Here is a 26195-nt window from a genome sequence, read left to right as displayed (position 1 = left end):
CAAAGTGTATTGAGATATAACCCAACCAACGAACCTGCCTTCACTTCCACACAAATCAGCACAACCCTAAATTCCCACAAAGAGACTTATGCTTTTTTTTTATTGTTTTTTAAACTAAATGCTTTTAATAGAAAACAAAATACAAAATAACTCTTTCCAGAAAGCAGAAGTATTTAATCTTCTCTTCAAATGACAAATTAGGACTTGCATTCTCCTCAGATCCTGATTTTAAATGCTGACTATTTGTTTCACAAAGTTCATATAATTGATATTGCAACATTTTGAGAAAAATCCAACACTGGCAAAGCTGCCTCTGTGTATGCACAATAATTTAGTAATACTATTTTCCATTTCATGTGTCCCCTTCCCATTCTCTAAAGACTGCCAACTTCCATTTGCTGAAATATTTTTGGTGAGGTGCAGACATGACCCTTTCCTATGATGAGGCCAAGTTTCTGCTGTTAAGTTCCATCAGGCTCTCACACTCTTCTCCAGCCACAGTGAGTTATTAATCGCCCCCAAATCACCACTCTCGCCTACTCCCTCCACCTCCAAAACACAGTGCAACAAGATTTGGAAAATCCCAAATTCCTGGACCAGGAAGAGTTACAAATCTCATAGGCAGTGCCAAAAATTCAACCCAAATGATAATGCAGAGATGGGCTGTTAAATCAGATTTCCCTCCCCTTACTAAAAAAGGCGATTTTGTTTTACATTATTAGTCCAAAACACTTCAGTAGTGCTATTGTGAGCTGTAGTGATTGGGACCATTACTGTAAATAGCCATTTTCTTTTAATATAAGGGTCTTAAATTCTGGTCCTCTGCAATACCAGAAAAAGAGAAAAGCCAACTGGGCCAGTAGTTACACATATGCAAGCGCACTCATGCCTCCACTAATAGCAGGCAGGATATGCCCATCAGTCAATGCAGAGTATTTAAGTGCAGGTCAGCAGCTTGTCCAGTTGATAATTTCACTTGTCTGGACTAGGCTTTTGGCTGTCCCAAGCTACTGAACAACAGGCTCTCTCTTCCCCTCTTCCTCTGCCCTACCAGTATCAGACTAGGTTAAAGTTTTCTGCCATTCCCTCTTCCTCCCTCTCTGTTCAACAGTATAGGTCCTTTTATGGGAAAGCCATTTGAAAATATTTGCAACATTCTGAACATGTCTGCTAATGGGAGAGAGGAAGAAAGTGTTTCACAGTCAGTAATTTAATCTCAGCTGGTAATGGACTCTGGCATTCAATACATCCACCCACCTCCCTAAAAAAATTAATGTTCCTGATTTTCTTGTGCAATTCCAGTCACCAGAAGAAGGTTACAGGCCATAAATTGTACACTCAGTACACTATTCATCTGTCCGGTATATACACCAACCAGTTCATTGGAAGAACCATCTGCAGGGGCATTGCAGTATGTGTTCCGAATGTCCCAAACCCGAATAGAATTGTCCATCGATGCAGAGGCAATCAAACTACTGTCGGGGCTAAAAGTAAGGCTGGTTATATTGTCCGTGTGCCCCCTCAGTTCTTTGTAAAGAGTGCCAGATGCCAAGTCCCACAGCTTTAACCGCTGGTCTTCTCCTGCTGAAGCCAGATACTTACCATTGGGAGAAAATGCAAGTGCTAGCACAGGGCCACGGTGACCTGTGAAGAGGCGCACAGAGTTCCCCTGTTGAGTACTCCATAAGCGCACAGTTTTGTCTGTGGATCCTGTAGCCAAGTAGTTGGAATTGGGGTGAAATTTTACACAGTCCACATCTGCTAAGTGGCCCGCGTATATTCGCAGTGGGTATGTCCGATCGAATGACCAGAGTCTTGCTGTGCGGTCATGGGAACCACTGGCAAAGTACAGGCTCCAAGGACTTATGTCCAAATCCCAGACAGGGTAGGCATGCCCTTGGTACAACACAGTGTTTGTAAAACTTCCAAGGTCCCAGTATCTGATAGACATGTCCTCAGAACAAGATAAGAGTCCCGAACTGTCCGATAGGAACCTTGTGCTATACACCGGTCCACAATGTCCTCTCAGTATCTTCATTTCTGTGCCTACATTGTTGTCATCTTCCTCCTGGACAGTGCAGAAAACAAAAGAGCATATTTATTTGTTCAACAAGAAGCATCAAGTGAGAACCAGGCTGGAGTGATCTCAGAGGATCCTCTCCCTTGCCACCGCCAAAAAAGGGAGAACTAGTGGTAGAGTTACAGATGTCCGTTCTGTGTAACATAGCAATGTCCACTTCTCAAGCATGTTTGCTCCATGCTAGATCTTATGCAGACATGCTGAAAGAGTTTTGGTTTTATCTTCACTTTCCATACCCCCATTCCCATCTCTGAAGGAACCTTAAATTCAAGGTTTGTCTACGTGGGGAGACACAGGAAAGTTAATCCAAAATTAATTTATAAAGTGGATTAGTTAAACCACACTAAAAACCCTGTGGGGATACTCTTATTCAGAACCAAAGTGGCCTTAATTTGGTTCATCTTAGTCCACTTCCAAAGCAAATTAAACTAACACGAATTAAAGAGACAAGGTGTGTGAGGTAATGTCTTTATTGGGGACCAACATGGCCACAACAACACTGCATAAACCAAGTTAAGACCACTTCAATTCTGAATAAGAATTCCACACAAGAATTTAATGTGGTTTAGTTATCCACTCTAAAGTCATATCTTTATTTAATTTGGTTTAATTTTCCTGAGTGCCCTGTGTAGACAGGACCTGAGATTATATTAAAATATACAAGACAGGCTATTTTAAGATGTATTCTTTTCCAAATTTCTCCTCCTTTGGCACACTTGCTGAACTTATTCGGTAACTTCCTATTCACTCTCTACTAAGCTCTTGGGAGTAGTGTGGAAACACATTTTGGCACCCAATGCTTTGGTGTAGTCATTATTGGAAATGAATGTCCCTCTGGATAACAGAACCCAGACTTCTAGCAGAAAAAAGATGCAGCAGATTAAAAGAAATGAAGGGCAATTAAAAGCAATGTTATTATGCATTTCCTCTTCCCCCAGATGTGAATAGAAATATAATAAAGTCACAAATCTTTCCTTCATCAAAGCAGTACCCACAGGAATTTCATGATACGGTTTACAGCAACCGAATCTCTATTATGGGGGTGTAGCACAGAAACTACAGGTTCTAACACGCAAAGCTCCATTTTTAGCCAACCGTCCACCTCTGCCCTGATGTAGCATTGCTTGCTGGAGCCTGCACTGTCTGTAAGCCACATCTCCATATATTAAAGGTGAAGGCTTGCAATCTGCAGCATGTTATGTTAATCAGTTGTTGATCTACGATTCCTGACAAAGTTGCCAATAAAAGCCCACTGAGGTTCCCTATTTTACAGTGCAGTTTTAGTAATTTACATAAATCCAGAATTTTAGTTTTATGCCCTCCCAATGAATTATGATTTCTAGACAGTCAGCTAGCATGTGTAACCTCTCTTCTGCTCAGAAGCAGTCTTGTATTCCAGTAACCTCCTTCTGTACTCAAAAAAATGCACCCAGATATTCACAGACCACAAATCTTTCATTGGCTGAGGACTGAGTTCCATTCCTTTGTTTCCAGTGTCACACAGGAAATGCTAACCACAAAGAACATTCTACACTCCATTTTGTATTTTAGTTGAGTATTTCACAGAATTATAGAAATTTATGGTTGAAAGGGACCTCAAGAAGTTCTCAAGTTCAGCCTCCTGCACTGTGGCAGGACCAAGTAAACCTAAACCATCTCTGACAGGTGTTTGTCCAACTTGTTTTTAAATGCTTCCAACTTTTCCCTGGAAGCCTATTCCAGAGCTTAACTTCCCTTATAGTAAGAAAGTTTTTCCTAATATCTAAATTTAAATCTCCTTGCTGCAGATTAAGCCTATTACTTCTCGTCCTACCTTCAGTGAACATGGAGATCAACTGATCACCATCCTCTGTGTAAAAAGTCTTTAACGTATTGGAAGACTTATCAGGTCGCCCCTCGGTCATCTTTCCCCAAAACTAAAAACATGCCCAGTTTTTTCAACCTTTCCTCATTTTCTAAACCTTTTATTTTAATTTTTTGCTCTTCTCTTGACTCTTTGTAGCAGTTAGAACAATAACAGAATTAGGCTGTGCTGTCATCAATTGTGGCGGGGGTGGGCAGATCCATTCTCCTTTAGTAATTTTTCAGAATTACTGCTCCAGGCATGAAATGTGATAATACGTACTTTTCCTGGATATATGATAGCATTGAGCATTACTAAGAATATCAATCATTCCTTCCAAAGCAGTTACTACTGCAGGTTAGAGCAGTGTGAAAAATTTGTTTCCTCTACATTTCAATATGCAAACCACTACCCTTTTACAAGCCAGCTACATGCATTAACAATTGTATTTTATTATTTGCACAATATGGGCTGGAATTTTTTTTTTTTTTTTTTTAAAAGAAAGTATTAAAAGAACTTTCCAAATGTCAATCTCTGGTACGAGATCTTAGGGAAAAAAAAATCCCAGACAAGTAAAGTTCTACAGAACTGAAGTGTTTTTATTTCTAAAGCCCTTTTGGTTGCAAATATTACCTTTCAAATGTGAACCAGTGCAGTGTCATCTTCCTGAGTCTACAGAGAGCTTAATGTGCCCCTGCTGACTTTCAAATCTTTCTCTTATAACAGCTGCTGTGTGGCAATTTAACCCTAGTAAATTTCGCTGCTGCTGTTTATACCTCTGTGGGAAGTAGTTAAATTAACAAGAATCATGGTGATTTAATTTCACTCTGCCACTACTTGGAAAGCTACGAGCAGCAGATGCAGGTACTTGAGAAGGACCCAAAAAGCAGGCTGAAGGACAGGCAGAATAGCAGAGACTCTTAGTTCCCTGCGGACATACATGCATACAGAGAGCAACAGCAACTAACACCTGGGGAAGAAAACAATTAAGGCTGCGGTATATTGCCTGAAACTAACAGGAGTTGATTGTGTGTGTGTAAATATGAGCATGCGTGTGCGCGCACACACACACGCACACACAGAGACAATAAAGAATTATTTTCTCCCACAGAGCAATTTTTTATTTTTAGTATTGTCCCTTGATCCAGTCTGTTTATATAAATGTTCCCAAAATTAATAAAAAGTCACTGAAGTTACTCTTTTTTTAAAACGACAAATATTTCATCCTCAAAACCCTTTCATCCCAGTCACATGTTGGGAAAAAGGGCCAAACCCAGCCCTATACCCTTCTGCCCAGCAACAGTTAGGAAATGAGACAGGCCTCAAGATCTTTAGTGGGAACAATGCTGGGGCCAGGCAGCATTTCATTCTTCCACCTCCATCCCTTCATCAGCAGATTATCCTAGACACCTACAACCTCTCTTGTCCTGCAGAGCTCCTAAGGTTTTCAAGCTGGAAGCCCAATTCCTGCATACAGCTGAACAGCAGGTGAAGGTACTTGCTTAGAAGAGCCCTTACCCTCTACTAGAGAAGAGGCTCTGAAGGACAGTCTTCAGGCTGCTTCCTCCAGTATTCCTCCTGCCTGGTACCCTAACCCCTCTCTTCCACTCATATGCACCCTGCCACTCAGTATCTTCAGAGCAGAATTTAAGTAGAGCTGAGTCTGACTTCACATCAGAGTTTAGGAGCAGCCACTCCTACAGCTTGGAACAAAATGCAGCATTTTTGCTGTTGATTTATGTCCTAGACACTTACATGGCAACCTTGCAAAGAGGACAATTATGAGGCTGTTTGCACAGCTGCAAAATCAAATTAAATTGGACTGTGAGTATACAGTTAAATGAGAGAATATTAATATAAAGCCTATAGCACATGGGATTATAAAGACAATGGACTTGTCTTATCCCAAAGGGCAGGCTCAAGCCTCCAGCACTCTTCAGAGATGAGACATCACCAGCATGTTGGGGCATTACACTGAATAAAGAACTTGTTTTCAGCCCTGTAAATTAGACCTGCTAAAAGCCTTTTGACCCTAATAATTTCAGGATGTTGTACCAACTAGAAGCAACTGCACTTCTGTAACACTCATGCTCTGGGAATTATTTTAATATCTGAATATCTCTTTTTGTTCTTACACAGAGATGTATAAAAAACACGATAGTGTCACCAGTGCAGTTACGGCAAATAATCTATTGAACATTGGTGCAATCTTACGTCATGAGAAACTGAATTTAGTCATTTAGTTTACTGCAAATTAGAAACAAAGTTGAAGGAAAATTACTTCAGGCACTAAGGAGATGCAATAATCTCCCCAAAACCAAAAGTACCTGGAGTGAGTGGGGCGAGTAAGGGTGGGGGGAGGAGAAAAACAAGACAATATAGAAACCCTGTATCTCCAAAATGAGGCATCAAAGGCTGTTCTACAGCACCCATCGCTGTAGCATCCAGGTGCTTTTTAATCTAAGTTATCCTGTGTATTGTATATTTTCCACAATACTGATCATTTATACATGAACAGCTCTCCCAGATATAGCCTTTCCTTTCACTATCACACATCATGGGACCTGTGACCAGCCAGAATGCTCTTGCTCCACCTATATAGGTATTTATGGCCTCCATCCCAATTGTATCTGAATGCTTGTTGTCAGGTTTGAACTCCTGGAGGCCTGTGGCAGCATATTTTCATTGGTGGGCTCTCCATTCTATATTTTTTTCCTCTTTCTAGCCTAGAATTTGGCAATAATAGGACATGTTGTAGGGAAAAACCTGGATGAACACACTTCTTACATTTGGTCCTGCTGCCAAGATGGCTGGGGTTTTTTCGGTCAGTGGGTGAAGGTGGTGGGCCAGAAATTGCTTGGATGTGTGCTAATTTTTTGACAAGATATTGTTTTAAATTTGTATACTGATATGACAATGGACACAAATGTTAAATAATTAGCAAGAGCCATAGGCGCCAGACTTCCAAAGCCATTTCAGAACACATATAAAGGTATGTAAACACTTGCTAGCAAGAAGCAATATATACTCCAAATAATTTGGCAGTGTTTTGCTATTCAGAAGTTAGATATGTAAACAAGGGAATGTATATAGCATAGGGCAGCCTGAAGCCAAGAGGCAATCTGAGGTGACCTGCATATTTGTCACAGCACTGATTCAAAGTCCTATGAACTCCCAGAAGCTTATGATGAAAGTAGTTCATAGCCTGATCTTGGGAGAGCCTAAGCTACCAATTTGTACACCCACCTGAAATGGTTAATTCTAGTAGTACTGAGTATTAAGCCACATTGCTACTAAGCCTGGAAGTCTGCCCCAAGATGACTAACAAAACTATCCCTACTCATAAATAGGGCTCGAGTTCTCTTTACTATGTCGAAGCAAACAGTCCCTCACTATCTAGATCAGGGGTCATGTGCCGAGTCTTTATTTATAAACTCTAATTTAAGGCTTTGCGTGCCAGTAATAATACATTTTAACCATTTTTAGAAGGTCTGTCTGTAAATCTATATATTATATAACCAAACTACTGTTATATGTAGCGTAAACAAGATTTTCAAAATGTTTCAGAAGCTTTATTTAAATTAAAATGCAGATCTTATCAGTTTAGTGTGATCCTTGCCCTTGCTTTTCCTTGCCGAGTTTTCCAATGTCTGGCATGTATTTGGATGCTTTAAGCTGCACACAGACTTCTGAGCGATCAGTTGTTAACCGGCTGGCAGGAGGTCAGCGACTGGAACCCCAGATTGGCAGCTAAGGTGAGTGGAGCTGGCGGCTGGTAAGGCTGAGCAGGATCGGAGGCCTGGACTATGTCTGGCTGGGGGCCTGTGCTGGAACTCCAACTGGAAGCAAGGTGAGTGGGGCTACGGCGGGGACCCTGGCCGGCAAGGGGTCAGCAGGCAGAATCCCAGAGCAGCGACTGAGCAGCTCAGCCCGCCGCTACTCTGGGGTTCTGGCCACCGGCTCCTGCCAGCCGGGATCTCAGCCTGCTGCCAGCCTGGGGTTCCTTCACCCGGGCCAGCAGTGGGTGCTGAGTGGGATGGGCAGTGGGACCCTGGCTGGCAGGAGCTGGAGGCAGAAACCCCAGAGCAGCGGCAGGCTGAGCGACTCAGCCTGCTACCGCGTGCCATCAAAATTCAGCTCACGTTGACAACCCCTGATCTAGATGCTACTGGGTTTTCTTTAAAGAGCAACGCAAAATAGCAAAGCATCAGCAAGAGGATGTTCTCACAGCAAGCTGCTGAGCACAAGAATAAGGGAGGCCTTGCTTGAAAGGATGATTAAAGAAAGTCAGAGTCACAAGTCCTGATCTCCTAATCAGATGCAAGGTGCCACGTGGCTGGCTGCAATCGGAGGGCAGAAATGGGGAAATTGGCACTAACTAAAAGCGATTTGGAATAAACTAGATGATGCCATCTAGCAAAGCCTTGGGGTGAAGACCAAGTATGCAAAGGCATACACATCATTCTCCTCTCAAACATTACAAAGATAGACTGGCGAGTCTCTTACATTTCTACAGTGCAGTTTCCTTAATATAGACAGTTCTGCATAATTTCTCTATACAAAACATTTACCCACTGATCAGTTAAATCACAGGTTCTCAACCTTTATGGAGCCTCCCTTGAGACAGTTTGGGAAATGGGCATGGCTCCCACTTCCATGACTCCTCACATCAGGCCCAGTCCCTTTCTGCTCTCTTCTTTTTCTGTACATTTTCTATCTCCTTCCCTCTTCTGTTGGCTCCTTTTTCCCCCCCACTTCTTGTCTTGTTTTCCCTGTTACTTTTGCTTTGTATTGTCTTAGTCACTGTTCTTGTTTCACTCCTGGTATCCATCCAGCCTCACTCTCTCACTCACAGGATGGCTATGTGCTTCTGGGGTTGGACCTCCACTAGTGGTTGAATGATACCAGGTTGCGTATGTTCTAATGCAGGGGTGGGCAAACTATGGTCCACGGCCAGATCTGGCCCATCAGGGCTTTGGATTCGGCTCGTGGGATTGCCACCCCCAGGGCACCGCGGGCCCTTCACTGCTCCCAGAAGAGGCCAGCACCACGTCCCTGCGGCCCCTGGGGGAAGTGGGGCAGATGGCTCCGTGCACTGCCCTCGCCTGCAGGCATTGTCCCCTGCAGCTCCCATCGGCCGAGAATGGGAAACTATGGCCATTGGGAGCTTCGAGGGAAGTACCCACAGGCAAAGGCAGTACGCAGAGCCCTCTGCCCACCCCCTGCAGGGATGTGGTGCCGAAGCGGCATGGGGTCAGGGCAGCTGGGGAGACTGCCCTGGCCCTGGTGTGCGCCACTGCCACCCCACAGCCGCTCCAGGTAAGCAGCGCCGGGCTGGAGCCCGCACCCCTTCTGCGCCCCAACCCCTGCCCTGAGCCCCCTGCTGTACCCCTCTTGCACCTCCTCCCACACTCCGCACCCCCACCTGAGTCCCCTTCTCTACCCCAACCCCTTGCCCTGAGCCCCTTCCTGAACACTGCAGCCCCTGACCCTGCATGCAATTTCCCCACCCAGATGTGCCTCTCATGCCAAAAGTTTGCTCACCCCTGTTCTAGGGCTGAGACAAGTACAGAGGGAACAGGAAAAAAGCAGCTAGGACTGGCAGGCTGCTGCCTGAGCTTGTCCACATAAAATCCTCCCACAGCTGTCTGCATTAAGGGCTGCTGCAGGAGAAGAGAGGGATGGCAGTAGCTCATAAGACTTTGATATTGGGGTGGAGCAGATTCAAGGTCATTCAGCTTTTCAATGCCCTCACAGTTCCTCTCCCGTTCCATGAAGCCCTATCCCCACATCCAAGTTAGGCTAAAAGAAATGTTGTTTTCTTTCTTATATAAATAGTCTACACACATTCCAAAATGTATAGGGTGAAAAATAAGGATATTCAGACCTCCTCATCCACGATGTCACAAGCCAGGCGGATTCTGGACACGTCTACAAGATGGGGCTCAGATTTTAACTTCCTGGATCGCAAGCTCCACAGCTTTACACAAGAATTATCAAACCCAGCAGCAAGCAGCTTGCTATCCGGTGAGATCTCTGCTGTGTTCAGCAACTGCTCTGTGTTATAAAAGGCATAGAAACAAATGGTGGTTAGTGAAGGAGGCCCGTCCTTGACTCGTTTAATGCTGTCCTGCAGTAAATCCAGTGCTGCCTCATTCTGCAGTATGGAAGCAGGCATGTCTGTTGTTTCCAAGCCATTGCTCTCGTTGCGTGAGGAGCTGCCACTGGCATATAGCTGGTAGTCCATCCTCTTGGCAGGCTGCACATCCAGGTGAATGTGCAAGCTGAGAACCTTGCAAAGAGCATTGTTGTTGTCACTTTGGAGGTAGCGGAGAAGGTAGTTGTAGCTGTCTTCTTGAAGGCGGATAACATACTTGTTGTCCAGAAATGCCCGGAGCTTGAAGTTGGACAGGATGTCTTGAATAGTCAGGGTAGTCTGCAACTGCTCAATGATATCCTTCTGGCTGGCATTCTGCATGAACATCCCATGGAAGCGACTGTAGAAACTGTCCACTGTGCTCTTTAGGCCATTTTGGACCATGTTAAGATGGAGGTAGACGAAAAGGGGATACAGAAGAGGCATCACTTCATGGCTGTGCTGGGAATCTGAATCTAAATCAAAAACAACAATTCTCTCAATCTATTTTCTGCTAGAAACATAAATCAAAAATTTATTCAAGCTGCTTTCAATGGCATTAGAGGACAAAATGTCTAGCCTTCTGTTGGTGTTTCTAAATAAATACTTGGTGTCCCTAAAGGGGAAATAGAGAATTTATTGCATCTCTGATTTAAAATACATTTTTAGTTCAGTAAGAGGGAGACTGTCAACATAAAATTCAGTTTGAAATAGCTTACTTCTGTTACTAACAGCACTTTTAATTAAGGCCCATTTATTAAAATACACACCATAAACATGACCATTGGAATTTCTTTTATGAATTTAGAAGAAAGTTTTCCTATTTTAAATGTTCTATGTACTGAAATAATTGCACTTTAAAATTAGGATATGCTAAAAAGTTGTACACCAGACCTCCGTAATATTTAACACAGAATTATTTACCTACTTTAATTTGGGCCTGTACTGAGTGGTTTTCCCAGCTCCAGTACAACTTGCATTTGGTGCTTTTAAATGCATGGAATTGATTCGCAAATGAAGGAAGAGAAACATACTCTCAGTTTATTTTGAAAACGTCCTGCAACACATTGTGCTTCACAGTTTTATTTCTGTCTCTGCTCTCTTTCTTTAGCCAAAACAAATCCCACCAGTAATTTCTGGAACACAGTGTAATGTATACCTGATTGGGATACACTGTACCTTGAAGAGACTATATCTGTGTAACAACTCCACCCCTTTTTAAGCCAGCTTCTTGGGGCTGTTTTCCTTCCAGGTTCAAGTGACTGCAGGGAGCTGTAGCATGCCAAGCAGTGCCACACACGCCATGGCAGCATACAGGGCCACAACAGAAATTTACCAGCAGCTCAAGCCTCAACATTTGTGCATGATGCATTCAGATGAATGAAACAAAATATATTTTAAAAGCCTTAAAGGTGGGTCTTTCATCCCTTTTTATTTCTTTATTCCCATTTCTCTCTGCCTCTTGCCTTCCCAGACATCATTTTCTCTTTTTCCTTTCAAATCAATGAGAAAAGACAATGGAAAAGAACCTAAGTATTCTTCCAACACTTTTTCCTTTCCATTCTGCCATTTTGCCTCTCTCTGTCTCCTTTTGTAAACCTCTCCCCGCTCTGCATTCTTTCTCCCTTCTCTCCCAGGTCATACACAACCAATTAGTGCTTTGCACACTCTGAACTCCCAAGCTGACGGAAGGTGCTCTGTTCCATTCCTATGCCTCAGAAGTGCTGAGAGGAGCAAGACCTCACTGGAGAAGAGGCTACAAGTTGGCAGGAATGGGGCGGAGAGAGAATGGGACCTGCAGGAGCCCTACAGGAATGCACTGCTGAGAAATGTGCAACAACAGCTTTTCAGTGCCAGTGGAGACAGACGGCAGGCAGCAAGCCCTTGGTGAGCTTCATTTGGCTGTCTGGCTGCAGGTTACACATCATAGATGCAGATACGAAAGTAGGTTAAAGTTCAAGTCAGAAGGGGCTCAAGCAGGTAAGATCAAAACCAAAACAGAAGGGGATAGAAAAGGGGAAAGCAGCTGACAGTTGGAGCCTTGAAGGCTGTCTTAAAGGGCACCTGTGAGCCTCAAGCAAGAAGACAGTAAGAAAACTGCACCCCGCATCTAATACACGAGGTTTACCTGCAATCCTGAAAAGAATGTCCACACTTTTCAAAACTGTCTCCACCCTCCAAATCATAAAAGCATGCAGTAGTTTGGTACCATTGCATTACTGATGGTCACGATAAGTCTACAGACCAGCTACATTATATACTGTGATGGGAAATCTTCCCAACTAACCCTCCTCAACTCCAGCAGGAATATTAATCCTAACTTAAATATAATTGTAATCAACAGAGCTCTCCCCACCACCGTGAAGACTGGCAGTCACACACAACACTTTGATTGGCCACTTCTGTACTTCTTTCCTCAGAAGCTCCTCCCACTTTTTACTGCCACCTACCCTCCCCCCAAGGGTCTTTTCCTTTCTAGAAAAATCAAGTTCTCTTTCTGTTTTGGGGGCACACAGTGACAACATTGTTCGTTTCTTCCCCACATCCTCTAGTTTCAAAAAAAAATTTTGGAGCAATGCTCAGGTAAATTTAAAGGAACACAGTTCCCCTTAAGATCTAGACAATGAAAAAATGAGTTAAAAATAGCATCAGGCATTCAGATACCACAATGTCTGAAAAGCTAACGAGAACAGAAATAGAACAGCACTACATCTACCTCTAAAATGATCTGGTAATTTTAATGTTTTACTATCACACCTTCCTTTTTTCATTTCTTAAAAAAAAAAATACATCTTTCCCACCCCTCCTATTGCTGCATGTAAGATCCATGCAAACATGAATGGTAAACTGACCGACTGAGACGGGAAATAGCAAAACTGACTATGCACAAAGTGCAGTCAAATGCACAGAGTAAACATACTGAAAAAGATAAATATTTCTTTCTCTAATCTTTCAGTTGCAGTAATCTTAAATATTACTTTGTTTTACCTGTTTTTAAAGGTAAGTGATGGAGTCCCTTTACTCACTGAAGCTAGAGGACTTCAGATTTAGGTCTCTTGGACATAAAGTCACTCATTCAAAAAGAATTTTAAAGACTTTGAGCTAACACTGTATACTATACAAAATTAAAAATGTATACTGCCTGTCCAGAATCTGCTATCCTCCTCCCACAGCAGCTTACCTGTGAGAAAACTGCGTAATCGTCCAAACTGCACTTCATATTGCTGTGGCTCTGCCAGGCAGGGAGCTGCAGACACTACGTTGGCACAACCAGATTCAGATTGGACTAGGAGAATAAAAAAAGAATTAGAATCCAAGGGTATTTGTATCTGAAAGTGTCAAAATTCATAACATAAAATTGAACAAAATGCAACCAGAGAGACAACATTTCAGGATGAATGTGGGCCATGTACTGCAAAGCATTAGATACTGTCTCATAGGGCATTTGACAAACTATTAATCCAAAATTATGTAAATTAGGGAAAATGGAAAAGGACAAAGGTTGCATACATTAAGTACTGTACTGAAAGCTTGACAAGAATCAATAGTTACCCACCGTTTAACTTTCAAATAAAGCACAAAGTTCTTGGTCTTAAAACATTGTTACAGATCCCTTTAGATTGCCACTAGATAATTCATTACAGTCCTACAACCCTGTGTGTGCTAAAATAAATCAATCATTCTTATTGAAGCAAACTTGTGTTTCTCTTTCAAATGAATCTATCACATGAAGTGCGGAATTCCCAGAGAATCTGAATTCTACAATTGGGGATATTAAATCAGATTATCAGATTTCTTGAGTATAGGGACTGCTCACCAATTACTACTTATCTGTATTGCAGCAGTGTCTAGAAATCCCACTAAAGAATCAGTGCCCACAAATTCATACCTTTACTTTTTCAAACACCTAGCTTTTCTCAGAATGTATCCTTATGCAGTCCACAGCAACATGAGAGCATGTTATAGAAAAGCTGTAACCACCAACTGATCTGAGCTGTATCTTTCGACCAGCCTACATGTACAAAATATCGAGTAATTTGCAGGAGGGAAGAAAAAGACCTTGTAGTGGTCCCTGTGACTACCTTTCCAATGGAGTTTTGTTTTGACAAATATATGCCATGGCCAAAAAAATAGGGATTACATTGTTTTTCAGAAAGATCAATATTAACTCTGGTAAAGATAGCTTTGAAGTATTCAAAAAAGGGATCCCCATCAGAGGAAGGAAAACGAAAACCTTCCACCTCCTACACCTATACACAACTCTCTGTGAAACTCTAAGCAGATTACTTCTGTACGCTATTAAATTTTGAATGTCAAAATGTAAATTTTAAAATTTGTAATAACATCTTGATTCTTTTGCTTTTCCTTCTCACCTGTTTTTTTCTTTTTACTATACTTTTTTTCTTATGAATTTTATCATTCCTTCTTTCCTTCACTCCCCTTCTTTTATGCATGTTTATACTCTCCTACATCCTCTCCTTCTTCCCATATGTTTTCAATCCAAACCCCTCAATTTCTTCCTCAGTCTCTTTATTCCTAATCCTCATCCTGGTCTCCCTCTTGCTCTCTAGCGTTCATAAGACTCAGTTACTACAGGCCTGTAATCCTATAAACAAAGTTGCCAGTTTCCACATGCTGAAGAGAGAAAGGCCAGTCTCCAGCTTACCCTGTTATGTCCCACTGGAAAGAAATGAAGATAGCGTTGAGTCAAAATTCACATGTGCCCCAGCATTAACCTCACCCCTGCTTTATAACAAATAGGCATATCTTTCATCAGCTTAGGGACATGCAGTGGTCATGTTTACAGGTTCCCAGGGCTGAGCTCAATTCAACTGCAGGAGCATAAAGATAGCTGCAAAACTGCAGCCCCTGCTGTGAACAAACTCAGTGCTAGTGAAGTTACATGGATAATTGATCCAACCCCTCCCAAATCCCCTATTTCCTAAATAAACAAGTCTAAACCCTGTTGGAAGATTGTTTTCCCATAACCCAGCTACGTTGGAAAATCAGAATTGGTAGGAATTCCATGCAGAAGCAAACAGTAAGGATCTGAAGGCATGCTGTGTTGCATAAAATTTTAGTGGTGATGTAAAAAGGAAAAAAACCTATATATTTATTGAATGACTTCAAATTTGTTTTCCTATTTCTAAAAGACAAAGTTTTTCAGGCTCACTTAATGCCTACAGTTCAGATTCTGTTAGTGCTTGGACTTATGGCTCAAAGTCAACATTCTCTGTTAGATCTCTAATATACAAACTTTGCTCAGATTAACGTAAAAAAGCATTGCACAGCAGTTTACAAAGTCAGCTGCATCAGTCATCTGAACAGCCCAAACAGTAGCAGACCCAATTACAAGAGCTTGCCTTTTATGTGACTCATCCATGTACGCAAATATGGCTATTCCATAATAAAATCTCTATGCAGGGTTAAAGAAAAGATTTAGCGTCAACTCTTAAGGATGTTCCAGTTTCCCCAGCACTACCCTTGGCAACAGGTCCTGATTTTGACATCCCATAGGTAATGGGAGTGATCTGCCTCTCTGCCCATACCACACAGGTGCACTCTACTGAGTACCACTAAATCTCTGCTTAGCCCTGTGTAACTGACTTAGTTTTTAAAACCAAGAAGATCATCTTACATGTAAGACAGAAGGGTGTTACCTTTGAGTAATTAACTTGGGAAAAGGCTAATTGCGCAGTTATGTTGCGATTTGCACTCTCAACAATGCTTCCAATGCTCATTGCCATCATGCAAACAGTAACCAGATACTACATATGAGCCAATTATAAGCAGTTAGAATTCTAGCTCTTTCCCTTCTGACATTTTACACAGGAATCAAGAACTCAATCACTCCCTAAAAACTCCTCTGGAGCAGGAAGAGCTGTTTTCAGGTGTATTTTCCTTCTGAAAGAAAGAGAGTTTTGGGCGTATATACACATTTCCTTCAGTTCTACCATGGACAGTTTCCCTCCCACTCTCTCCATTGGCCATGAGAGCATCTATTGATAACATCTGTTTCCTGATTTCAGTTCTTGTAAATGGAGCCACTTATGTGACCTGCCAATAGATTGAAAGGAACTATCCTAGCTGAAATGATGATCTCCCTTGTAGTGTTCTATTTTGGCTAACAAAAGTGTTCTCTTCAGCTGATATGCACAGGATGGCTACTCTCACAGTTTTATCTGTTAGAAAGTTATCAATTTACCTCACCCACAGGTATATGTATATATCTGTATTAGAAAAACCTGCTGCAGGTTCACTTGTGCTACTGGTGCATTATGCTTCTGTTCCCATAAAGGGCAGAAGATGAGCTGGGAGGAAGTTCTGCTCCCCAGTTTGTACGCTGCAGTGAAGGCCCTAAAACAGACAAAATAGCTGGAGAGATATAGTGAACATATCAAACATTTGGGATGGGCTGAGGTAAAGCAATTCTGAAGGAAGGAGGAAAAAGTAAGTGCCAGTATAGGAAAGAAAAGGAAAAGTATATAAATCAAGTAAAGAGTATGAAATATATCTAGAAAGAACAGAAACCACAGTACAGGAGATTGGGTCATTTACTTCCTATTCTTGCCTGAGAATTAAATGGAAGGATTGTTGTTTAGAAAACAATATGGCGAAAACAATCAGGGAAACAACTGAACAGGAAAAGCAAGGGTGGATTTTGTTAGGGAGTCAGCAGGAGATTTTTAGGAAAAGTGATGAAAATAGTTATTCCAAGAGTATTTCAACAGAGGCTTTTTTATTGTAGTTAGATGTTAGTCTAATTATCAGTCTTCAAGACCAAGGCAACCTCCATAGTCAGGATATGTTGCCGAAAGACCATCCAACCTCCATAGTCTGCATCAGCCCAGTTTCTATTTTTATATTTGTTTTAAGTCACAAAGAAAGAACTTTCCAGAGGTTCGCTCTCATCTGGAGAACTGTAACTTATGCACATTGTGCTCCCACTGAACATGTCTGAAATGAACTAATAGTGACCACCTTAACAAATGACCGCTGACTGCCCAGAGTTTGGGTTCTAATGAAAACTGATCACTGCGTTCTGGATCACCAGCAACAAAATCCTTGAACTGGCAGGAGGATACACACTAATGAACAGAAATGTATTTACAGTGTTTGGTGGTCAGTTAAAAACATACAGGTATTCATACTCTTATCTAAATTAGGTTTTTATCTGAATGCAAAATAGTAAGATTTGCAAACATCAACATAATCCCACCAGCATCTACTGTCAGACTACATGCCACTGAGATTATAGCTCCTGAGTCCTAATCCCATTGTTACACTGCCTTCTTTCCCACTGCAGCCTTCAGCAAAATCACTTCACCTTTTTACTTCAGTTGCATCCCATTTAAAATGAGAATACTTCTTCACAGGTTTGTTGTGAAGATTACATGGAATCATAGAAATGGAGGACTGAAAGACCTTGAGATGTCATGAAATCCATCCCCCAGCACTGAGGCAGGATCAAGTAAACCTAGACTATCCCTGACAGGTGTTTGTCCAACCTGTTCTTAAAAACCTCCAATGATGGGGATTCCTTGGAAGCCTATTCTAGATCTTAACTAACCTTATAGTTATAAAGTTTTTCCTAACCTCTAACCCAAATCTCCCTTGTTGCAAATTAAGTTCATTACTTCTTGTCCTATCAATCACCAACCTCTTAACAGTCCTTAACATAACTGAAGACTTATCAACCCTTGGTCTTCTTTTCTCAAGACTAAATATGACCAGGTTTTTTAACCTTTCCTCATAGGCTAGGTTTTCAAAATCTTTTATCATTTTTGTTGCTCTTTTCTGGACTTTCCCCAGTTTCTCCACATCCTTCCTAAAATGTGGTGCCCAGAACTGGACACTGTACACCAGCTGAAGCCTTACCAGTGCTGAGCAAAGCGGGACAATTACCACCCTGCATCTTACATACAACACTCTTGTTAATATACCCAGAATCATATTAGCCCTTTTTGCAACCGCATCACATTGTTGACTCATACTCAATTTGTGATCCACTATAACCCTGCTATAGCTATTGTCTGAAAATGGTTTGAAAATGAAAAGCTGTAAAGCAGCACCAATTATCATTTCCTCTTAGGTCTATAAAGAGTTGAACCTGCCATTTACCCATAGCATGTTACACTCTGCTTCGGTATTGTGGTGGGTCTATACTAGAAATGGAAAAGATCTATTTTATCATCTTCTAGTCCATCTTCCTGCCAGTGCAGGATTATGCAGTAACTAGTATTTTGTCCAGGCAAGCTGTATGTATCACAAGAAACAAAGTGCGTACCACTCCCCTTGGGAGGCTGCCACAGGCTGAGAACTCACCAACAGAAAACTCCTCCTCCCACCAAACATTCAACCTATATTTTCTTTTACCTTTAAACATGAGTTTCATCCTTCATTATAACCCCTACCCCACCCTTTGGTGTTTACATTCTTGCAATATTTGTGGACTGTTGTGTCCCTCCCCTTCAAGTTTTACAGCGAAGAGTGCCACAGACATGGTTTGAAAAACAAACAAATATGTTCCTGGGGTGGAGGGGGATATGTTGTGGGTGGAGTAGACAGCATAGCAGAGATCCAGGAGCTCTTAGAAGGGAAAGAGAGAGAGAGAGAATGCATGTAAACACTTTCCATTCCAGCCATTACAGGGTTCTCTTGAGGGATGTGGAAGGGTCTTTCAAAACTACATGACAACTACTAGCCAGAGAAAGAAACAGTTCCTTTTATTTTTATTTCATATGATTCTGTGCTTCTGCAACACAAAGTTGTACTGGCTTTTCCTATTCATACGCAATTTCACCCTTAGGTTTTTTCACCATCAGTACTCACCAGGTTTCTCCTTCCCACAGAGCATAAATGGGTGTTTCAGAATATTTGCCCAGATTAATTAGCTTACCTTTTTCCTCTATCATTAGATCTTCTTATTCTTCTGACCATGTTTCTGGTCTAGGCCCCTTCACATTTTATCTTCCCCACTGCTGTTTGTAACTCCTCCCAATTTAGTATTTGAAAAATTCCCTCTGAAAATAAAAGTTACTATATAGAAGCTACGTATTTTCCATTACTCCTCCCATAAGTATGCATGAAAAATTTACCTGCGAGATTAGCTGCCATCTCTTCAGCAGTCTGACACAGCCTCAGCCCTTGTTTTAGGGGACCTTCTGAGTCCACATACTGACGGCGCTTGAGGTAGCAGGACACTGCCATCTGAATCTGTTCTGTGCGTACACGTTTCATGACCTCAAAAGAAAAAAAAAAGATGATGGTGCATAAAAATATGGTTTACAGGTGAGTTATGTATCTTTTTCCATACACATAGTATCTGCATTAAACCTGACTGAAAACAAATGGTTCAACACTTCCATTATACTAGGAACCACAAAGGCAGATTCTTCAGATACTGAAGTATGAGAGATACCCTTAAGTGCTCATCTCCGAATACCTCAGCATAACTAGACACTGAAAGAGTAAGAGAAAACGGTAGTGGTTAGCCAAAAGATTTTACTTAGCTAAAAGAACATCCATTATAAGGTAGCAAAAGTAACTTGTAAAGTTGTTTTTTAAATTGGCTTGTGCCTTTCCCTCACCCCCTTTTTCATTTTGATGTATAGGGAGGGCCTGAAAGGCATGTTTCTCCTACTTGCTTTTTCACATTAGAAATTCAGGTCCTGTTTAGCCTTAAAAGACTCTGATGACTGTAAAAACCAGTGAAATTACATCATCAAACGAATGAAAGTTGATCAGCAAAGAAAGGAACAGATTTTTAATCATACAACTTAAACTTCCTTTAAAAAAAGGTTTTAGAGGCAAAAGCTAACATTATTCAACTTCTGGGACTTCCAGGAGGTCCTCCTGCAAAACCCGGGAAGACCACAGTTAACATTCCTATTACTTCAAAGGTAAGAAGCAGAACTCCCTGCACCCTTCTCTCCCTTGCCTTTCCCCTATCCAGCCACCACTTTCCCACACACCTTTTTGGGCAATCCTGATACAAAAAGAAGCAATACAAGTTGATTAGAAATTATTTGCAGTACTGTAATATCAGTGAATTTTGCAAACATTTTCTAAAAGTATCATAGCTCCATAAAAGAATGAGTCTGCTTGCATCAGCCTATAGTTTGTGACAAACGGAACATTGGTCAGATGTTACTTGAATCCACCTTGCCCACTAATGACACTTAGTCAAAAAGCCATAGACTCTATTCAGAAATTTAGGGATTAGGGAAATTAAGAGTTAAGTGAAACAAACACCAAACATGGACATATGGTTTATTTTCTTCTATTGGAAGAATGAGCTAAAGAACTTAAATATTAAATCTGCTTCCTACCTCTCTACCCTATGTCCCCATCCCCACTACAAAAAAACCTGCATTTATTTACCATAAACACTAATGTTTTCTGGTTTGAACAACTATGTTTTATGAGGTACATCAGTTCTCAGACAAACAACATTAGTTTTAAGGATGTCCTCTCCAAAAACAGAACAAGAGGATTTTAACAGCTTTTTAAAGAACATAACAGTTGCTTAGCTTTTGTTAATACTCACCACATTTTACAGGAGCAGTTAACACAATTAGCTCTTCTTGAAATACCAAGTGAGTGTGGATATGAAATTTTAGCAATAGCAGAATTTTAAGAGACCTGTGCTATTGCAAAGCCATATTTGCTCTGGGGACGAGTTTAAAAAGTTTCCCATCTGTTCACCTAAGTGAGGCAATTGTGGGGGGCCACAAACAAGTGCATTTTTCAATTAAAGAAAAAAGACGAAACTGTATGATTCAATCACAGCTTCCTCCACTCAAAAGAGCTAATAAAATCATATAAATCAATGTAAGTTCTGCTGATATCTTTAACACTTGTCTGCAGAAGGGAGAGGTATAGAAGGATTCTATTCAAGTCAACAAAAAAGTGAATGCAGAGAACTCCAAACCCTAACTCCCATCCAGAGATGCTTAAATCAGATTCAGAATCTTTGTTGTTGCAGTCTCGTATTTTATCCAATACTGCAGCTAGTATAACTGATGTACAAGTGACTCACCCAAGCTCACACTAAGGCCTTACTGATGCATACTCTGTGCACAAATTTAACTAAATCAGTTTAGAAACAAACAGATTTAATTAAATCTGTGAAACCCCCTCTTGTAAAGGCTCTTATTTCAGATTATGGAGTACCTTAAACTGAGTTATTTTACGATTTTTTTAGCCCACAAACTAAATCACAATACCACTCTTAATCCAAAACATGTGCATCTACAAAAGGGCATTGCACTGATTTAACTACATATGTTTCTAAACTGATTTAGTTAAATCATTGCACAAACTGTGTGTATACCAGCCCCACACCAGTGGTTCAATATAAAATAGAACCCATAACCATCAGTCTTGTTTTTTTTGCTTTAATCACAGCCTTATTTTTCATTACTAAAACTAACATGAAGCTGCATCAAGGAGAGATGCTCACACATTAGGGCATAGCTCCCTTATACAGCTGACTCATAATAAGCCTGTAATGAGCGAGGGGAATCACTCATTACATTGAGACATAGAGGTGTTGAACTCCAGCAAATCCTATAAAATGGTAATGCCATAAGGGCTGGAGGGAAACAGAGCTCAGTCTTTGCCAGCAATTGCTGAATCAAACAGGTGACTAATGGAGAAGAGGGTAAGTTTGAGGCAAGGGAGAAAGACAAGAGTTTAAATAGGGCTCTCAAATCCTCATAGACATGGATTGGGCATTTTAGGGTTGTTAGATCAGGGATTCTCAAACAGAGGTCACTGCTTGTGTGGGGAAAGTGCCTGGCAGACCAGGCCGGTGTATTTACCTGCCCCATCTGCAGTCGCTGCTCTTGACCAATGGGAGCTGCTGCAGGTAAACACACGGCTTGGCCACCAGGGGTTTTCTCTACACAAGTGGCAACCCCTGTTTGAGAAACCCTGTGTTAGACCAATTAGATTAGGACTTGCGATACAGATCAGTTACTGGAAGCTCGTTCAGGCTTGGGCTTTTCAGAGCTTTGAGGGTAATAGGAAACTCTAGCTTTTTACATTTGTAGAACCCTGCATGGTTACAAAATTTGTATCCACATCCAATCTGCAAAAATGGTCCACAAATAGCTGTGAATATAAAGTGGATCTCTCTGAATTTGCAGGGCTCTATACATTTGCAGGAAAACACTTACTCCCCTTCACTCTCTCCCCTGCGCGCAACAGGACTGGGACTGACAGTGGGGATGACATCTCCTAAGACGACTTTTTTTTTCCCCTGTAGATAAAGGATGGTTTAAAGTTACCGAATAGGTAACACAGACAACTGAGAACTGAACTTAAATAATCTAATTAACTACTTATGCTGCTTAGCAATTCCACTTTTGTTTAATTCTTTTCACCCAACAGGAACTGCTTAGATGGTTTACTACTGAGCAAAACCCCATAAACATCGGAAATGCATGACATTACTGATACAGGTGCTGTGGCGGTCCAATAAGGCCTCTCTCCTGGAAAGCTATTTTTGCTCCAGCCATCTGCAGCTCAGTTCTTCCACTGGCTATCGGACCTGACTCCTCAGTACTAAAGAGAGTGTTATAATGGAAGCAGGGAAATTATCTGCAGTAAAAGACACAGGAAGAAAAGCCCCAAAGCGCCAAAAACAATATTCCTAAAGATACTGTGATTTTGATGGCCACTGCAGAGAATATATCAAATTAAGCATATGAAATCAGCCTTTCAGAATGCTGTCAGCAGGGTTCAAATTAGGCCAGATCACACCAGGTCAGAGATCCAGATTCCCCCCGCCCCCCCACACACACCTACCATCTTGTTCTCTAAAATCTCAACCTTCACTTACAATCTTTTGCTCTCCTGATTGTGATGAAAGCTTTTAGAATGTGAAATGCCTGAGTCTGCACAAAGCCTGAAAAATCACTCAGAGGTCTGAGCTACCTGATTCTTCTTAATGGGGCATCAACTTAAGTGCCCAGGAATGACAATATGTCAATATTGTTAACTTGTCTACTACTGATCAAAATAAGAAAGGAAGGAGAGGAAAAATCATGTTATGAAGCGCTGTACAGTCTACACAGAATTAAATCATCTTGATTTGGTGTCATGAGAGGGTGGCAGGTGGAAAAACAACACTCCCCCCCCCCCCCCAAAAGTCAGGAGCCCAGAGGATACCTCAGCCCCAAAGGGGGGGCCAATCCCATAGAACCCAAGCCAAGCTCCCCTTCCTCAGAGCAACAGGAAGCTAGTCTGCTTTGGTGGTTAGTGTGGAGCCAAGGGCACCTTCCCTGGCTACAGTGGTTGTTGCTTCTCCTTCTGGAAGCTGCCTGCAGACTCAGGCAGACCCTAATGCAGTTATGCTCCGTCCATGTTTTCAAGCTTTTCTTCGTATACAAATGGGCTAGTAACAACTTTTCAGAAGCCAGCTTAGATTTTGAACTCATCACATGACTGCAGGAGCTGGGGCCTCTGCCTGTGTTGAGAACTGTGTATCCAAGCCTCCATATGAAGAGTCAAGCCTGACCAGTTCAGCTGAGCACCTATGATCATATGCAGATTCTATGGTGAGTGTCAGGCATTGACTTGTGGGCAGAGTATCACTGCCTTTTATCCCCAAATTGAGCGCTTGCTTTCAGGTCAATGTTCTGTTACTGAAGGGCACCAAACTTGCAGTCCATGTGCAGTATAGCAAAACTTCATTTTTGCATGGGGCCTTTCATATAAATTGTAATCCCAGAACACTTTATAGAAGTAAATGGATTCAGCTTAAAAAAAAAATTATTTCCAATATTGTTGCCTGTGTCACTGACAACTGAGAACTGAACTTAAAGAATTTAACTACTTATGCTGCTTAGCAATTCCACTTTTGTTTACTCTTGTTCTCTCTCAACTTCTCAGTACTTCAGTGTTTGGGTCACAAATAATGCAGGGAAATGTTTAATTGATTAAAAGCTACTGCTTCCAGTTGAATTTTTTAAAAAAAATTATTTCAAGGCATTACTTCTACTAGTCTTAGGGTTCCTCAAAAACTTGTTTTTACAAATTCTAAATTTTTGCTCAAATTTTACTTAAGTGCCCCCATATATAGTAACAGAAATAGAGATCCAGGTAAGTGAGACAAGATACATTGTAAACTGATATGGAGATTAATGAGTTGCAGCAAAATAGGAGAAGCATTCCAGATGGTAGAAACAGTAAACAGGGGTAGTCAGCAGGCAGACTGTGGGCCAAATCCGGATCACCAGATGCTTTCAAACACATCATTAAATCTTTTTATTTACTTATTATCATTATTACTATTGAAGTGTGAAAAGTGTTTCTCTGGAGTCTGGACCTTGACCAAGAAATCTGGATCTTGACAAAAAATAATTTAACTACCTGCAGTAGATTATACCCTTACCCAACAGTGGAGTTTGGGTTCAGAAACAGAGAAGACAGCTGTTTAACAGTGGTTTTAGTGGAGTTGTGTCCATTTACACCAGACCTGCATTTTGGGCACCGTCCATAGAATAAGATTGACCAACCCCATGAAGGAAGTTTCAAGAATGAGATTCAATAGCAAGCTTTGTCTGCCTTATTTCCTGTGTTCCACACAAGCTTGATCTATTTTATTTCCACCCACAACAGATCACCCTCTCCTTTCAAATTCTAATACATCCCTGCCTTTCCTTAAAGTGAAGCTGTGGGGTCAAATCTTACTTCAGAACTAGATTTTGTAAAAAGCATAGTTAGAGCAACAGACCCATTTCCATGAATTCCCCCCCTCCCAACTGAAACAGTATTTTTAAATAATAAGTTTCCTTTACAATGCTTGTAACCCAAACAAAACACTAATGAGCAAGCACATGAAGACCAGAAAGAGAAAATCAATTTTTCATTTGCATAAACATAAAAAGAATGTTAATAAATCCTGAATTTTTAACACTTTCAGGATTTATTTGTAACACATAAGAAAAGCTTGAGTTTTACACCGCAGCTGTATTTTGGAAGGCAACTCTGTAAGAGTGGGATTTTGTGGTTCCCTATTTCTCACTGAGCCCAAATCAAATGTGCTCAGTAGAAAGTCATCCATAACTCCCAGCCCTATAACTTGGGAACCAAGCAGGGTTTTTTCATGCTTATGCACCATCAACAGCATGAGATTCTGTAGACCAACTTTTGCCTGCAGTGCCACCTGGACAACCTGATTAGCCATCAGTAGGGCTGCACAGGTGTCGCTGAGGGCAGAACTGGACCTGCAGGTCCTTCAGTGCTGGCTCTGATGAAATTAACAGGAAAGCCCCAGCTTGATCTTCAGATCCCAGACTCTGGTTGTAGGGGTGGCAGTTACAAAAGTTATGGTTTTCCTACCTGTAAGCTGAGCTCTTGTGACCTAGAATCAATGAGACACAATAATCAAGGAGTCCCACGGAGCCATTTTTACAGGATCACTTTTCAGGGCAGAATCCGTTCCATAGTCCCCCTCCCAGGCTAATAAAATCAGTGCAGAGCACAGAGGGGGGAAACCACGGGCACAGAAGGCAGCAGCCGCCAGGGGGAATCAGGAAGCTGGGGAGGAAGGAGATAAAAAGCAAGAGGGAGCGAAGGAGAAGCGGACGAAGAGGCAGGGTCAGGGAGGATCCTTATCCCGCTCCCTGTTGCTGGGGCTGCACCGCTGCAGGGAGGGGAGGCCAGGCAGCTAGTTCCCGTCCCCGTGCAGGCGGGCACAGCTGCATCTCCGGCGCGGTGTGTGCCGCCCCCCCCAGCCCAGGCCTGCCTCCCTCTCCCTCTCCCTCCCAGGGCCCGGGACGGCTGCCGGGCGCGTTGCACCGGGCAGCCTGCTCGCGCGCTCCGCCCTGGGGCCACTCACTGAGCATCGCAAGCGGCGGCGGGGCGGCGGCTCCTCGGCGGGGCACACAAGGCGGAACCTGCGGCTCGCGTCCTGTCACTGCGCCGCGCGGGCGAGCACGCCGCTCCCCGCAGCGCGCGCGCAGCCCGCGCCGCCTTCCTTGGCTGCTGCTGCCTCAGTCTCCGCCGCGGCTCGAGGCAGCCGCTCCATGATTGACTGACACAGAGAGAGCGAGCTAAAGCGAGGAGGGCTGGGGCGGCGCCACGGCGCATGCGTGGAGCATCCCCCCTCCCACCAATGAGAGGCC

General features: G+C 42.2%; 1 protein-coding gene and 1 long non-coding RNA gene across 3 annotated transcripts in view; both read right to left on the bottom strand.

Annotated features, from left to right (window-relative positions):
- Positions 1-26195, bottom strand: part of LOC142046593 (uncharacterized) — a 782351-nt gene that overhangs the window by 67651 nt on the left and 688505 nt on the right. The window lies entirely within an intron of this gene.
- On the bottom strand, positions 151-26164 carry TAF5L (TATA-box binding protein associated factor 5 like). Of its 2 annotated transcripts, none has more exons than XM_032783843.2 (5): positions 25910-26164; positions 19158-19302; positions 13241-13345; positions 9811-10535; positions 151-2068 (listed from the first exon to the last, which is right to left on the bottom strand). In XM_032783843.2, the coding sequence occupies exons 2-5, from the start codon at positions 19297-19299 to the stop codon at positions 1271-1273; spliced, it is 1770 nt and encodes a 589-aa protein (XP_032639734.1). In that variant the 5' UTR covers positions 19300-19302; positions 25910-26164; the 3' UTR covers positions 151-1270. The 2 variants fall into 2 exon arrangements, with proteins under 2 accessions (XP_032639734.1, XP_074920245.1); XM_075064144.1 differs by lacking the exon at positions 25910-26164 and adding an exon at positions 25411-25716.

Source organism: Chelonoidis abingdonii, chromosome 3, assembly GCF_003597395.2.
Source record: "Chelonoidis abingdonii isolate Lonesome George chromosome 3, CheloAbing_2.0, whole genome shotgun sequence".
Lineage (NCBI taxonomy): Eukaryota > Metazoa > Chordata > Testudines > Testudinidae > Chelonoidis > Chelonoidis abingdonii.
The sequence above is the reverse complement of the archived record's forward strand: the minus strand, read 5'-3'. Positions and strand labels throughout refer to the sequence as shown.